Source organism: Galleria mellonella, unplaced genomic scaffold (genome assembly GCF_026898425.1).
Source record: "Galleria mellonella isolate WM207_F2 unplaced genomic scaffold, CSIRO_AGI_GalMel_v1 utg312, whole genome shotgun sequence".
Classification (NCBI taxonomy): domain Eukaryota; kingdom Metazoa; phylum Arthropoda; class Insecta; order Lepidoptera; family Pyralidae; genus Galleria; species Galleria mellonella.
In genome coordinates this window covers 3125586-3143751 of record NW_026442074.1, presented here as the reverse complement: position 1 = coordinate 3143751, position 18166 = coordinate 3125586, and the positions used below count along the sequence as shown (strand labels likewise).

At 34.4% G+C, this 18166-nt stretch overlaps 2 protein-coding genes across 3 annotated transcripts in view; both read right to left on the bottom strand.

Moving 5' to 3' along the window:
* LOC113515241 (myotubularin-related protein 3) overlaps positions 1 to 18166 on the bottom strand; it is a 116863-nt gene that overhangs the window by 57546 nt on the left and 41151 nt on the right. The window lies entirely within an intron of this gene.
* Positions 10515 to 11552, bottom strand: LOC128200919 (uncharacterized; the record flags this gene model as incomplete). The annotated part of the gene is made up of 1 exon (XM_052895882.1): positions 10515 to 11552. A coding segment is annotated over one exon (1038 nt), but the record flags the coding sequence as incomplete, so codon positions are not given.

The following is an 18166-nucleotide window of genomic DNA, read 5'->3' as shown; positions in this document are numbered from 1 at the left end:
CTAATAATAGTTAAAAATACATTATCAGACACAATCATGAATAATAATAAGAATAGAAATAGAGAGAGATAGAGAGGGAGAAATATAAGAGAAGAAATAGAGAGAGAGAGAGAGAGAAGTATAGTAGAGTTTTTTTTCAGTGGATGATAATGGAATGGCAACCCCGCCTGCGCTAACGGTATACGCTGGCGGGGCACCAGTGAGAGGTGATAAATGAGGATGAAAGGGCAGGTCAGTTAGCCAATCGTGATGAATACACTTGGAATTTATTACGATAGTTTCCAGAGGGGACTACGTGGAGGTCGACCTGTTAGGGTATATTGCTAGCAATAGGACTGATAATCCACATTACTAACAATCCCTTCCCCCCGGTATAGTAGAGTAGATATACAACCGAATTGCGAATTCGGGTACATATATTTAAAATTTTCATTGCTCAAAATCAATTGTAGTTGAAAATCTTTTTAATTGTAATTGAAAATTAGTGAGAACAAACCTACCTCCCAATTTTATTATAAAAACATTAATTATTCTTTTTATAACACTAAAACATTTATATAATGAACATCAGAAAAAAAAATAATTAGCAGAATCAATTAATATCTAAGTAAATCGATTGGACAAGCAAATATTTTTTATTTGTCTAAGAAACAAATCGATAAGTACTCTCAAGCAAAGGCCAACCATCCAACTATACTAATCAACCGACTTCAAAAAGAAGGAAGTTCTCAATTCGTTTCTTATTTTTTTTTATGTTTGTTACCTCATCACTATTTGGAAATTCTTTAAAACAGGATATACTTACAGCTTAGTTCCATAGAAATTTTATCAAAATCGGTTCAGTGGTTTAGTGTTTAAATCAAAATAACTGGTTTTGCTACAATTTTACTTTAATTATTTTATTTTTAAATTTTATATATTTAATTAACTTAGTTTATTTTATGTGGGACACTAATTATTTTGCTATTATTAATCAGTACTGATAACTATAGCTGTTGTATTAACAACTGTTTATTATTTTAACCGTAATTATAAATACCGATAGGTACTTACAAGTATTTGTATTTTTTTTTATTTTGATTATATAAGAGTAGACGTGATTCATGTCGTAAGAATGAAAAAGCGTTAAGCAAGGCCACATTGGAATGGCGAACTTCAATTAGCAACGATAAGGACAACCGTGAACTTACAGCGGTAACTGATAACAATGACCATTAAATTACGTACAGAAATCTGAATTGCCAATCGTACATTTCGTAATATGTACAAATTTACATTTTATTTATATTTATTACATTTTAATTAGGATTAACTAAATAATTAACTGACTAACTAGGACTGATAATGTTTGATCTCCAGTTCATTGCGTATGGGTGTAATGGGTGATGATGGAATGGTAACCCCGCCTGCGCTATCAGTATAAATTGGCTGGACACCAGTAAGTTATAATAGGTGAAGATAAAAAGACAGCACAGGCCAGTTAGCCCATTGTGATGAATACACTTGGAATTCAGCACGATGGTTTCCCGGGTCACGTACAGGTCGAACTGGATATATTGCTAGCAATGGGCCCTTAGTATCCATTATTAACAACTGCCCCCCCCCCCCCCTCTTCAGTTCATTAGGGAACTCCAAATAATATCATTCAACGCATGTCACGTTTGCTTTGCTTTTATTTGCAAGTTACAGGAAAGATAGTCACAGGATTATACTCACCGAGTTGGAACTCATTGGGTTACTTATGATGAGTAGGAAATTTTTTGACTAATGATTGATTAAAAAATAATCACTTACGATGCCTTTGAACACATATAGATCTATTTTTAAACAATATTAGGGCTTTAAAAGTATAGTTTAAATTCACTGCAGGACGCCTTTTTCCTTCTTACATTCTCCTTAATTTGATCTTAAATAAGTGAGAATTACCTAATCCAAAAAGTATAGGAATCCCGTCTTCTATTCCTGGGTCTATAAATATTACTATTTGACATTTCATGGCAGCCATTCCAGCCAATAATAACTTTTGTTCACAAATTTACTGGCATTCACTTACAAATTCTTCCTAGTTTTTTTTTTATCCATATAAAAGCAATGCTCAATCAGTAATGGGCTCCGATGGGCCAAAATATACTTAAAAAAGATATAACAAATAGGTTCTGCTTTCATAACGATATGTCTACACTGATGTAGCATAGCATCAATCATCCATTAAAAATAAAAAAAGAAATCCTCATCATCTTGTTTATTAAAGGTAAATAAAATATAAGGTAATGTAGATTATCAAACACTTTTGAATAATCCATATAAAAAAGGTAGTTTTTTTTTTAATATAAGTTGGTGACGAGGGAATATGATTACACTTATAAATAGCGGCATTCATTTTATTTAATACTTATTTTTCTTGTTTTTTAAATACATAAAGCATAATCAGTAGTCGAGTCGAGAGGTCACGGCTATGAACTTATGAATGAACGAGTCTAACTTGTTTCTATGACTCTTAAAATCTATCTACAAATATAGAAAATGATAACTTCATTAATTAAATAGCCTATAGTCGTGCACATGAAGTAAATTTGAAAGAGGTGTGCTAAATAAAAATACGTCTTATGTGTCGGATAATATGATTTCTAATGGTTCTCTTTCAATAAATAAATAAATAAATAAATAAATAAATAAATAAATAAATGGTTGAAACAATGAAATTCTTAGGTATATATTTAGATTCGCTCTTAAATTGGAAAGCTGAAGTAAGTGCAGTAGACGACGCTATAAGCTCTGCATGAACTTCGTACTGAGAGAAGAACAGAGTTGTTGACAATCTATTATGCTTGTTTCGATATAGCATAAAATTTTGGGGAAATAGCTACAAGTATAACACAAATAGAGCATTTATAGCACAAAAGAGAGCCATTAGAGCCATGGTTCATATTCCTCCCTGGGAATCGTGTGCAGGACATTTTAGAAGACTAAAAATACTAACTGTTCCAAGCCTATATATTCATGTTCTGCTAATAGATTTAATTAAAAATAGACATTTATATGAATCAGAGGATAGAATGAAACAACGATTAATTACAAGAAGGATGGATTTACAAAAGGTTATTATACCCACATTTAACATAGTACAACATTGTCCACGAAACCAAGCGGTGGTGTTATTTAATAAGCTGCCTAAGGAATTAAAGTCACTGAATGATTTAAATATCTTCAGGACAAAATTGAAGTCATTACTGCTAGAAAGGTCTGTACTCAATTGATAATTATGTAAATTTCTATATTGTTTATGTTAAGAGATGACTAAGTGACTATAATATTTGTTTTATGCTTGATTTAATTTATATTTTATATAGTGTATGAAATTATTGTATCTACTATAACATTCAAATACAAATTTTTGTTTATGAATAAATAAAATAATAATAATAATAATAATAGCATTTCCGTTATCAATGTAATTACAATGTACTAAGTTATTGAAGGTCGTTGCAGGCACGCAGTAAGACACGTGGTTGGTCGCCATAGTGACAGGTTGAAATGAAACGAATTGAGAATGCATACGCTTTCTGATTGCTTTATCAGCAATGTAGCTATTATTGCAACATTTTTTTTTTCAATTTAGTCATGCATAATACTGTTCTTTATCATCTATTCTGAAAATTTCAATCACTCACTAGCTTCAAAAACTCTGTCAAACCATAATATCTCTACCTTTAAGTACTATTTTCCCGTGTTCTCTCTTCATCTTCCAGTTTCATTCTCTCCTGTTGTATGTGTGATATTGTGTATGTTTACGTATATATGTATGTGTCTTTTTTTCTTTCCTCAATGTCCTGTAAGTCCAATGTCCCAAAGGTGGTCTGGAAGAGATTGCTTAGCGATAATACCGCCTTTTGTATCATTCTCATTAAAATTATCTGTGTTTACTATTTTATAAATGGTGCAATAAAGTGTAAAATAAATAAATAAATAAAATCGCGTAATTTGACAAAAACATTTTAAATGTGGAAACAATCTACAATTGTTTGTAACTATTGTTAGTTATATTTTCGTCATCATTGTGAAAAGGCAATGGCAACGCAATGCCAACTTCAACATTCGAAATTTTTTACGTAAACTCGAAACTTTTAATTAAAGAAACGTTTTTATTATGTCATTACCAGCGGTCCCGACTGAGGTTCCGTGCCAATTCTACAATTTTTTTTGTTTTCCTTACAAACTTAACTGAAAAAATACGAATATATTATATTTCTTTTTTTTTATTTAGCCAATATGGCCCAGCTGTCTCGAGTAATGCATTTAAATAACTTTGTAATAAATCTTGAAGCGTTGATTTACGACTTTCTATTATATTATTGGCGTTCATCTCGACATATTGTAGTAACGTTGCTGAACAAACATTACTATTAGGTGAACCGCAAGCAATTTGCTCCTGAGTTATATATATATAAAAAAAAAATTACAATAGCTGTAAAATAATTTACTTACATCTGCAATTTTTTTTTTTTTTTATTACACATGGGCAAACGAGCATGCGGCTCACCTGATGGTAAGTGACTACCGCCGCCCAAGAACACCCGCAACACCACTATGTTACTTTATTGAAATTTTTAAAATATTAATAACATAATTGCTGAAAAGAACTCTTTCAGAGTTAAGCTCGCCTTTGTACATTTGATTCATTATATCAGCCCTTAACTGTTCACTTTTGAACATACGCTTCCCATTTGGGGAAGTTTTGGCAGTAGTTGCCACGCTTGGCAAGCGAATTGGCAACCGCAGTTAGACTTTGGAGATGTTATAAAAGGGTGTTGCCTATCCCTCGCCCTCCCTTTGTCGCCTCTTACGACACCCATGGGAAAGGAAGGGATGGCCTATTCTATGCCGGGACCACACGGGAAGTACCTACATTTGATTATCCCTGTAATATTGTTATGTATAATTAGTGTGTACAATAAAGTATTAAATAAATAATTATACTGTATTTAAATTTATCTTTAGCCTATTTTTGTAGCCTTTTTATTACTCTACTATTAAGCCTTGACCCAGACGCAACTTTATTTTTTCCTCTCCATCTTAAGGTTAACTGGAAGAGATCGCGAAATTTAGCGATAAAACCACCATTTTTTTTCTCTTTATTATGTTTTATGTAATTATTATTATTATTATTTTAATTATAAAAAAACAAGATAAAGAGACATTGAATACGGTGAATTTGATTTTTTTTTTTTATTTCGCCACGTCCGTGAAACGTAAGCCAAGCACTACATACTTGCCTACTAATTATTCATATGTTAATGTACAACACAATTAAAATTCATTAATAATTATAAAAGTATAATAATCTCTTTGCAAACGAAATCGAGGACGTGTAAAAATAAAATAAAGGTCACACGATAATTGGTCGCCAGTGGCGGGAACATCTGTTACCCAGAAAAACAATCTTACAATGTTATAAGTATTCCTAAATGTGACTATCATACGCTTGCAGTGTTCATGTGGCAGTTTAGAAACTTGTATGAACAAGAGCATTGGAAGTGATATAGACGAAATTGTGGCTGTTGGATTTACTGAGTGACAGTGGGAGTGAACATGATTGTTCGCCCACCACTCGCCCACTGCTGTTTACCGACACTTTTACGTAACACATGCCCTGAACAATGTTTGTTATCACATTATAGAATTTTATTTGGTAAAATAAAATAGCAATAAAGACTATTACTTTGTCACGACGAGTAGGGTTATAAAAACGATTCAAATATTACTGAGAGACAGTAAATAAATCTATTACTTTTTTATGCAACTTAGAATGGCAAACAAGCTGACGGCCCACTTGATGGAAAGTGGTAACTGACACCTACAGACATGAACAGTACCATGGACATGGACTCCCATGCATCGCCATATCTGAGGACTCGGGTGTTGAAATGAAATGAAATGAAATATTTATTTGCTTTAAACAGACATTTGACATTATAAGGGCCATGTGACAAAACTTTTTGGCATCTGTTTAATTGCCTTAAAATTGTAGGCATGCAAATCTAATTTATTCCTTAAATAAGGATACAAATTTAATTTATACTACATTATTATGATCATAGAATAAAAAAAAAAAGAAAACAATGCTCAAACAATTATCAAGTCAAATCAATAAATGTAAGTACATATTCAATATCGTCAAATAAAATTAACAATTACATTATTATTATTAATTAAATACAAATTACATTCCATATGTTATGTCAATAGCAAATTTATGTCAAGTCTTAAGGATTTATATTTTTAATAATTATGTTAACTATTTTTGGGATGTGTAGGCATAATATTCTCCCATACTGTAAAAGACCTTATCCAGAAGCCATAGATGAAGCCGTTTCTTAAATATTTTCAAGGGAAGGTCTAAAAGATCTGAAGGAAGTTTATTATATATTTTTTGGGCCATAAATGAAACATTCTTTTGGTACAAGGTCAAATTACTTTTTGGTATCACAAGTTTATTTTTTCTGTGTGATCTAATGCCTTCTTTGAGTTGTCCGCATGTATTAAATAATTCAGGGTGTTGCTTAATAAAAGTACATATAGCAAATATATACATGCAAGTCAGGGGAAGGATTCCTAATTTTTTAAATAATGGCCTACAAGATTCCCGGCACCCCACATTGCTAATAGCCCTTATACATTTTTTTTGCGCTTTGAGGACTCTTTCTATGTCAGGCGAATTCCCCCAAATAATCAAACCATAACTAAGTGCCGATGAAACGAATCCATGATATGCACTAAGAGCAGTCTGTATGGTTGCAATCTGGCGCAATTTATACAATGCAAATACAAATTTATTAATTTTTTTACAAACATTATCAACGTGTTTCTTCCAATTTAAATGTTTATCTAACGTGATACCTAAAAAAGTAGTGGAATCCACTACTTCTATATTATTATTTTTGTAATTTATATTTAGGTCAAGGTTGGGGCTTGAATAAGTTTTGAAATAGCAGCGTTTTACCTGAAATAAAACGCATATTAAAATACTTACCTCACTGGAAGCTTTATACATTGAGAGAGCATTTCCGTTTCCGTCGTTAGCCAGTCCTAAATTATTATTATTATACCGGAATTTCCGGCTCAGTGGCGACACCTGGCGGGGATGCACGATTTTTACTTTTGTAAAAATCGTGCTTCCTATCGTCATTGACTCAATGTTTCACCAGGCAAAATAAAATTAAAGCTTCCAGTGAGGTAAGTATTTTAATATGCGTTTTATTTCAGGTAAAACGCTGCTATTAAAGTACTTGACCGTCACTGGAAGCTTTATACATTGAGACCTGTTTGTTATTGCCTGGTGACGCCACTACTTCTTTGTTTAATTAAATTTTAATACACAAAGGTACAAGGTGGGCTTAAAGCTCAGGACTTGTGAAGCATTAAGTTATCGAAATAGGAACTAGGGGTGTATATGCAATGCCATACCTGCTTGCTATATATAATTAGGTACTTTGAATAATAAGTAATTGAAACGCCAATGTGATAATGATTAGATTACAGCAAAAATAAACTCGTCTTTATATTATATATAATTAGGTAACATAATAAATATTACATAATTCATGTACTTGTGCTAACAAAATTAAGTATAACTAAATTATAATGATTTTATTAATTATTAGTCTGTACCAAACGAAACCCATGATAAATCAAGTAATTGGATTAAACAATCGAGTAATGGTATCAGAATTATAGCTCCTAATAACTTCTCTTCTATAAAACTGTTGGAATGTATTAACAGATTGCCCATTCCCACGAGCTAGAATATCTTCAACAGAATGATTCTCTAGCCAACTTTTAGAGGCTTCAGCTGATCGAACGCTTCCTGGAGTAGCTGCTATATCGGCTTCCTTTAACAGCGTTCTGATCCATCCAGCTATTACGGTTCGTGAAGCAGGCTTGGCAACACCTCTAATTGTAATGAATAAATTAAAAGACTTTGTAGCATCACGTCTTTCTTTTAACAAAGATATAGTTCTCTCTATCCAAAATAGCGGATTTAGATTACGGTTATCGGGATTTAAAAGTAATTTCCAACCAGATTGTCTATAAGTACTGCTGTCAGTTTTTGAGCCAAATTGGGGCCCAAAAATTATATTATCATCAGATTTTACACAGTAAGGTGGATCTATCCTGAGTAACGTTAAATCATGAATACGTCTGCCTGAGCATAGTAGTAACAAAATGACAGTATGTCGTGATACTTGAAATATATTATTCATATCTATTATGCAATTGTTTAGGAATTGACACAACTTACTGACATTCCAAATGGGTGGCTTACAAGTTTTTGGATTTTTTAGGGAAATTGCTTTTAAAATATGTTTTACTAGGACATGTGAACTTAGTTGACAAAACATATCGGTATTACATAAAGTGGCAACAACTGATTTGTGTAGAAGAATCGTATTATAAGATAATTTATCTACTAAATGTAGATCACATAAAAATTGAGCTAACTGTGATCCAGTTGGATTTGTTGGATTGATACTTTTATTTCTACACCAAGAAATCCAGCGTGCCCATGCTGTTTGGTAAGTTTTCAAAGTAGACTTACGCCATGAGTTTTTGAGTAATGAGCGTTGTTCAAAGTTCCATGATTCTATCGCTGAAGACCACCCCCACATTTCCACACCTCCAGTACAATCTCGTCTACTTTCGGAGGTGGGAGGCCTGTCGACGTATCGACTAGATGTTGGTTGAGGTTCCTCAGAGTAAACGGTGCTGATAGCGCGCGGGTTTTCAGATCCGCTCGCCAAAATACTTTTTCCCACCGAGGAACTACTAACAAAAATGTCCCCGTCGACTGATTTAAGTGAGTTAATACTTTGGGAACCAAATATGGGGGTGGAAATACCTATGCAATTGGATAATTCCATGGGACGCTGAATGCATCGTGAAATAAGGCTTGATGATCGGTTAAATCTCGAGACACATAATTGCTTGTTACATGTGCCGTTTTTGATGCAAAAAGATCTATCACTGGGTTGCCCCACTTTGCAAAGATTACTTCCACACATGCAGGTAATAAATGCCACTCCGGGGGTCGGCGATGGCGACTTAAATGATCGGCATAATTGTTGAATTTGCCTGGAAGGTAATGTATGTTGAAATGTATTTGATAATGATCGAGTAAATTTAGAATTTGTGAAGTTATTTCCAATAATGCTATTGATTTTGTACCTCCTTTCTGTAGATAAGCGACTGCCGTTTTGCTGTCGCATTGAATTAGGATTGAGCTGCGACTTATCTGAGGAGCATAACTTTGGAGAGCATGAAGTATGGCCAACATCTCCTTTTGATTGCAGTGAAGATTCTGTTCCTCTGGTGACCAGGTCCCCGAGAGAGCTAGATTGTTTATTTGTGACCCCCACGCCCGATCCGAAGCATCTGTTGCTAAGAAATTCACCGCAGGAGGGTGATGTAGTGGTGTGGATAAATGGCAATTCTGTACCCACCATTTTAATTCGTTGTTGGCTTCTTTCGTTAGTGGGTAAGCTCGAGATGACGTTTGTGGTAGTGAATTCATCATTGTTAATAATTGTCGATGATTGAGTCGTCCTCGTGGCACAACAAAACTGGCAAAGTTTAGAATCCCTACTATTTGTTGTAACTCTTTGACAGTTACTTTTTGTTGTTCGAGTATATAATTCGTCTTTTTTGCTAAGGCGATAACCTTCTCCTTTGGTAGAGATTTTAGATTCTCCCAAGGTTTTCAGTCTATACCTAAATAAATTATATTCTTTTGAGGGTAAAGTACCGATTTTTCGAAATTTATTTGCCAACCCAAATTCTGTAGCGTTTGTATCGTAAGTTTTACATGGTTGCGCAAGGTATTTTGATTCTGATGTGCAATAAGGAAGTCGTCTAGGTACACTATGATTCGTACGTTCCATTTTTGCCGCAACATTTGAGCAATCCAATTGGACAGTATGGAGAAGGTTTTTGGGGCTGTACTCAGGCCAAACGGAAGACAAGTCATCTCTAATAATTGTTGGTTGTATATCAGTCGTAGGAAGCGTCTTTGTGACTTTTTTATACTGAGGTGAAAATAGGCCTGCGACAAATCTACTTTGCATAGCCAGTCCCGAGGTTGCAGGAAGTTCGGAATGCGGTGCATGTTTATGAGATGAAACGGTTTGACTGTTACATATTTGTTTAGTGCTCTTAGATTGAATATAGGACGAGCTGTTCCGTCTGATTTTGGTACCAGAAATAGAGGCGAAACAAAGCTGGGAGAGACATGGGCGACTTTAAGAATTCCTTGCGATTTCATTTTGTTTATTATTATGGACATTTCTTTTGAGACAGGAGTTTGCAAGGGGCATTGTTTTAGATTTGGATATAATAGAGGAGGTTTTTGAAAGAAAGGTATGCGATAGCCTTGAATTAATTGCAAAACAATTTCTGGTGCACCCATATCTTTCCATTGTGTGTGGAAGAGTTTTAACTGACCTGCTCGAAATGGCTTTGAGTCATTGTTTCTGTATTTTTTGATTTCCTTTATGGGAATTTCTGGACGTATTTGTACGTTCTCGGTTATTTCCACGGTTGTGCTGCGAGCCACGGTCGTGAAATGTACCCTTGCCTGTGTTAGTGTATTGAACATTAGAAGTATATCGTACAGGAGGGTAGACAGTATGTTGACACTGATATCCACCCCGCGAGGGTGGATTATTACATGCATGTGCATGCAAACTTGGTTCGTAAGAGTAATATTGGTTTCCACGCGATGGAACCGCTTGTCTCTTTATGCCTTGTCCCCGCGAGGGATGGCGGTTAGATAGATTAGGTTGATTTTTATATTGTGAAATTTTATCACGTTTTAAAGGCCAGAATGCTTTTCGCATTCCACCAACTTTTCCTAATGTAGATGTAAAAGGCTCAGCATCAAATATGAATGTAGCAGATGGAGGAATTCTATTCAGAGAAGCTTTTATCAGAGGATCACGGACTTGGCTTATAATACTCTCCCGCCGCATTTCAATAGATTCAGCTCTATGGCCACAAACTAATTGTAATAAATCGGAAGATATTTTATGGAAAGGACCTTTTTGAAATATTTGCTCTAACTGTAGATTTAAATTTTCAACATTTAATTCTTTCGTATTTTTGGCCCAAGAAAGAAGGTCACGAAATCCCTCTTGAAGGGATTCTCTTTGCTTTAAAATGCAAAAAGTTATAGCCGCGTATGATTTGTCAGCATACGCTAAGTTACGAGAAGTGTCATACATTTTGACTTCCTCATTAGTTTCTAAATCAGTATAGCCTGGAGTATGATTATACAACTTTTGTGTTTCAGCATATCTCACATCGGACCAGGAGGAGGTGCCTAGGCGCTGAACCTCTAGCAACTTTTTTAAAAAATCATCGGGTGTTTTTGGGACAACTGGTTCCTTTAACTTAGTATCAATATCAAAAGTAAAATCTTTATTTTCACAAGAAAAGCAATCGTCAACGACATCAGTATATAGCTGGCCACTAACCTCAGATGAAAGCGACACGTTGTCATGTCAAAATGTATCATTTTCAACATTCTTACTAATAATAAACATTTCTTTGAGCTCACCCAATTCTTTCACCAATTTGTCCATTTTGCGTGCAGTGCGACGAGCACGCTTGCCTTTCTTACGGTGGCGGCGCGACTGTTTGTCTGAATATGACGAACTAGAAGAGCTGCTTGAACTGCTACTTACACTTAGGATTCGCTTGCGCGAAGTCCCACTGGAACCAGCTACAGCTTGCGGCTTATCACATAAATCATTCTCATCATCAGCCATCCTATAAACAAAAGATATTAAAAAAAAATCCTTATCTAAAGAAAAAGTAGTGAAGGTACTCTTACAGGTATGAAATTTCTAAAAATAACTTTTGTTAAGAATTGCATTAAAAATGGACGGTGAAATAAAAATTATTATAAAATTATTATTATAAATCCTTATAATCAATTTTTAGTCGAATAGCATTTACTCTTAATATGAATTAAGAGGATCGTACGAATATGTTACTGGCTAAAAGTAATGCAATATCGTAATCCGAACGAAAAATCGTTTATAAATAACGATCACGATATAATAAAATAAAAGGTACTTACAGTGTTTCTTAAGGATAATTAAATCACTTTATACTTATTTACTGAGTACCACTGCAGAAACAGTGTTGCTGCAGACAAGTTACTTCGACGAAAAACGAAACGCCAATGACGATAGGAAGCACATTTTTACAAAAGTAAAAATCGTGCATCCCCGCCAGGTGTCGCCACTGAGCCGGAAATTCCGGTATAATAATAATAAATTAGGACTGGCTAACGACGGAAACGGAAATGCTCTCTCAATGTATAAAGCTTCCAGTGACGGTCAAGTACTTTAATGAATTATTTTTGTTTTAAGTAAATTAATTTTTAAATTATTTTTTGTTAACCATGTTATTATTTTATTTAATATATCCTTAATGTCATTTTTGAAAGTGTCCAAGTCTTTACATTTACATAGCATGTTATTCCTCTGTACCCTGTAAATTCACTGCCATATCCCGCCCTTCAAACTGAAACACAGTTGTGCAAACACAACTGCTTCACGGTGGAAGATTCAGTAAATTATACTCTTATGTCTTATGTATATATATATATAAAAATACAAGTTACATGCGTAATTTTTTTTATCACTATTTCCGCCATTCCTCAATTCCTCTTAGGTGCATAAAAATAAATTGGAGAAAATTCCTTTATAAGAGTATAAGACTGTACTTAGTGCAATTTATAAATAAACTCCCTTTAAAAATAAACTGTGTAATCTCTGTGCTTATTCTTTAAATGTTTTTGTTATAAAATAGTTCTATAAATAAACAAATCTGTATATATGACATATAAATATCAGTTAACCAATAAAAGACTGTGTCGCACAACATACCGACATCAGTTGTGGCAAAGTCAGTTACTTTGGTCTAAAAATTAAACTGTTAAACCGATTTTGACAAAATATCTATGGGACCAAACAGTAAATATATCCTTTCAGATAAAAAAAGTATTTCCCAAATGGGTTTAGAACTGATATTTTAAAATTAAACGACTAAAACCGATTTTGATAAAAATTATATATCGAACCATTGAAAAGTATTTCCTTTCAGATAAAAAAAATCTAAACCTTTTTATAAATAACAGAATTATGAGATAACAAACATAAAAAAAAACCGAATTTAGAAACTCCTTTTTGAAGTCAGTTGAAAAAAGCGGTTTTTATGTCAGTTTACCTACGTTCGAAATATACAAGTCTCAAAATAACCCCACACGAGGCTGAAAACATTCATATTTTAGATTTTATATCTATGTTCAGTTCCAGAGAGAGGAGGAGAACTCATTTCGGCGGTAATATTTTGTGTGTTTGTAACACAATATCTTTGCCAATTCTGAACCGGTACTTTTTTTACGTTGATCCCATAATAATTTTGTAACTAGTGAAGTAAACAAAATATTTACCAAATTTTATTCGGACTTAATAAACTCGTATGCAATGTCAAATGCATACATTAAATATTCTTAAATATCAGGACCCTATTATGTTAAAAGTATGTTTTGAACCGTTAACTGCTATTCTATTGGCCATTTTACTTTATCAATTGTCAAACACACCTTGTAGACATCGTAGTTAGTACGCTACGCACTATTCCGTGACATGTTTCCATTAAACTAGCTAGTTGTTCCAACATTATGCCTCCGCCCAAACAAGTCTAGGCTACGTAAACTAGAAATAGGCCAGTAAAATCGATAGGGGCCTGAGAGACGCTAGACGCTAATGTAATGTACTACACATAATACTATCAGCTATATCCCGCAACTTCGTCTACGTTAATAGAAATATACGTATCTGTTAATTCAGAACTTGGCCCCTCTGGATGGGCGAGAAAGTTCTGTGCGCTGATATGGAAACACGGTGTTTTTAGGAAGGTAATATAAAAAAAAATATATACAAAGCAAAAAAGAGACGAAGTAGGGAGAAACAAACAAAATATGGCAATGACTTCAAATTAACTTTTTTTTTTAATATAATTAAAAAGGAAACTAAAAAGGTGCGTAATGCACACTGTGTACAAAATTTCATTGAAATCTGTTCAGATCACTAAGTAGGTAGGGAAAGGGATAGTAATAGGGTTCTAACAGCTTCATTAGCCTAATTGAGGTTACCAATCCGCCTAGCAAGTGTGGCAACTACTAGCAAAACCTCCCAAAGGGGAGACCTATGTTCAGTAGTGGACAGTTACCGTCTCATCATCATCATCAACAGCTTCATTGCTATAAATTATACCCTATTAGGTCGACCTGCACGCGGTTCCTCCTGGAAACACTCCCGGTTAATTCTTGTACAATTAGCTACGATTACAATTAGATACTTTACACTTTTACCAGTGATTCCTCTGCTCTTTACCTCTCGATACAGGTTTTTTTTTTATGGGTGATAATGGAATGGCAACCCCGCCTGCGCTATCGGTATACACCGGCGGGGCACCAGTGAGGGATGATAGGTAAAGATGAAGCAGGTTAGTTAGCCCATCGTGACGAATCTAACAATAAATCAATCACGATGGTTTCCAGGGGGAACCACGAGGAGGTCGACCTGACAGGGTATATTGCTAGCAATGGGGCTACTAATCTCCATTACTAACAATCCCTTCTCCCCCCTCTCGATACAGGTTATAAGTTATATGACGCAGATAAAGTTAAGGATCAAAAAGTAGGGAAATAATCGGGCTAACAAATAACTTTGGGGGAAAGGGATTGTTAGTAATGGAGACTGACATTGCTAGCAACATACCCAGACCCAACCAGGTTGACCTCCTCGCGGTTCCCCTGGAAACTATAATGGTTAATTCTTGATAAATTCATCATGATGGGCTAACTGGCCTGTTTTCATTCTCATCTATCACCCTTCACTGGTGCTCCGCCAGCGTATCCCGTTAGCGCAGGCGGGGCTACCATACCATTTTCACCCATCAAAAGAAAAGAACTAATAACTTTGAGTTTTGAGTACGAAAAACGATGTGATTTTATTAGAGAGATGCTGTTACCATTTCTACCGCTGCAACGAGGACAATCACAACGAGAACGTGTGTAAGGTTATTTTTGTGATGACATCTCCACGTCCGTTTCAAAACAAAGTCGTTTAAAATAATCACGTATATAAACAGCGATGACTAACGTACCAGCTGCAATGCTGCATCGCCTCGTCTACCTTTGGTACTGCCACTCACTTCCTACCGCGCTTCCGTAAACAATCGGCAAATCGGAAAATTGATGACTCGTCAACGAATCGTACAAAGGACACCGTAACGCACGAGTATAGCGACAGGAAATGTGGGTTTTGGAAAAATTTTTCACGGTCAAACCGTTTGAATGACATTTGAGTTTATAATTAGTTTTTAAACAACTCAATTACTGATGTTTATTGGCTTCAAACATCAATAGTAAAGCGGATGTTTTGATGTGATATTATTGTAGTATTTATCTATATATTATCAAAATGTGAAATTAATAAGAGAACTCTCGACGCCGTTTGATAGGCAACACAGTATAAACAAGATTCAACAAAAAATATTAAATTTTAATAGAAATTACTTACACCTACCGTAGTTAAGCAGTGACAAAAGTTTTAGATATTTATATTCATAAAGGATCCTTTTAATGGATGATAATCGAATGGTAACCCCGCCTGCGCTAACGGTACACGTTGGCGGGGCACTAGTGAGGGATGATAGGTGAGATGAAAGGGCAGCTCAGTTAGCCCATTGCGATGAATACACCTGAAATTCAACAAGATGATTTCCAGGACCACGTGGAAGTCGACCTGCTAGCGATGGAGCTGGTAGTCCGCATTACTAACAATCTCTCCCCCCATTAATTTAGTGGTAACAATGTAAGATAAGATAGTTACAATGTTTTGATACGTTTTCTATAACGAATTACCATAAAGTATACCATGTAAACAAGTAAATACAAAAAAAAAATTACCGTAGTGCACTCAGATAGCACGTTGTATGTGATCACGTTATATATTATTATTACTTATTTTTTATTTTCATCATCATCGTCATCATCATATCCGCTGTTAACGGTTCACTGCTGAATATAGGTCTCCCCTTACTGGGGGGTTTTACCAGTATTTACCACGCATGGCAAGTAGTTAGGTTTTGGTGATGTTCTTAGAGAGACGCTGCTGCCCATCCCTCAACCATTATGTTCCCTTAGTAGCTTTTTACGACACCCACAGGAAAGTAAGGAATGGCATATTCTATGGCGGGACCACACAGCGTTATTATTTTTTTATAACAATATTTATTTTTATTGACTTTTTTGGTTCGAATCCCATTGGATCGTGCAGTTGGCAGTTTTATACCTACTTAAGAATTTCCAAATGCTGCCTGTATTTGAAAATTCTTAAGTAGGTAGAAAACTACTTGCTTGATGCTTAAAGCATTAAAAATATGTTCAAATATATTTACACCATAGCACAGATCTGTAGGAATAGCTCTTTAAATCATAGTCAAGCTTAATGATTTAATTAACGGGACATCTAAATTAATATGTAATTGCTGACTTTCTTGAATAATCGCATAGGAAGTGTCCATTAACTTTCCAATTTCCCACACAAATAGTCACTAAACGGATATCACTGTATACCTAATTAGACCATAACAAAGTCCAGATTGCTACTTTAGTTGGAATTTAACACTTGTGATGAAGAAATAAGAGGTTCAACATGGTATTTAATGTGTAATTGTCAATTTGCGCGCACATTCCCAGTCTCACGGGGCGTTTTGCATAAAAGCATTGTTTGATGAGATACAAGTTGAATCACTTATACTTCTTACAAGACCAGTGGCAGCTAAATTCAATCATCATTATAACAACTAGGTACTAATACATTTTAACGAATACTACAGAAAAAAATACAAAACGTAACATAATTCGAACACAAGTAATACATTTTTGGCCGCCCATTGTTTTCTCAGTGTAATCGTTTCTTGATTTTTTAAGTGTTTTGGTAACTTTCTGTAATATTTTGAAGTAGGGGTGGGTAATATATAGCAATATCTATGTATTTAGTTACAATATTTATATACTGATCTAATAACGAGTATGTTAAAAGTGTATTATCCAAAAAATAATATTGAATAACAGATTTTAATATAATCGAAAATGGATATCCGACCGATGTGGGTGATATCAAAATGGGTGATGACCTCTTCCGCCATCAACGTCCAGAGGAGCCCAATATATACGAGTAGATATAGAATCGGTATCTATATTACACTGTCTATTTTAAAGGGAACAATTAAAGTCTTAATCTATTTAAACATAGTAAAAATTTTACTTTGTTGGAAATATAACAAGTATAATATTATATATACTTCGCATAAAAGAAGTAACTTCAATTATGAACGCACCAATAAACGACATTTATTGTACATAACAGTTTTTTGCTCCACAAAATAAGACAAACAGTCACAAAATTTAAATGGGGCCAAAACATATAATTTGTAAATTAAATACGTCCTTATTTTGTATAGTAATTAACAGCCAATAACATAATTGTTATATTACCTAATGTCTGATAAATAAAATGTATATGCCAATTGTTGTCAAATTTGCATGTTTATATAGTAATTTGCCATGTTGTCATGAATGAATGATGTAAAATGAACAATGGGCCACCCCCTCCTTTTCCGTTGGTGTCGTAAGAGGCGATCAAGGAAACTAATGGTCGAGGGATGGGCAGCAGTGTCCCATGTAAAACATCACCAAAGCCTAACTATAGTTGCCAACCCTTCTGTCAAGCGTGGCAATTACTGGCAAAACCCCCAAGAGGCCTATGTTCAGTAGTGGACAGTTAACGACTGGTAGTAAAATCTGTAGTAAACGTTTTTGGTGGTACAATTAATTAATGTACATGTAAAATTGTTATCATAAAACATTATATTATTCTTTGCTCCAATAAATTTAAAAAAAAAAACACTAAACCTATACCTTATCGATTGTAAAAAAAAAATGTGAAAATCTGTTCAGAAGCGGCGTTATCGCATAACATAGTCACAAAAATAACACTACTTGGAAGTCACTACAAATATGTATGGAATG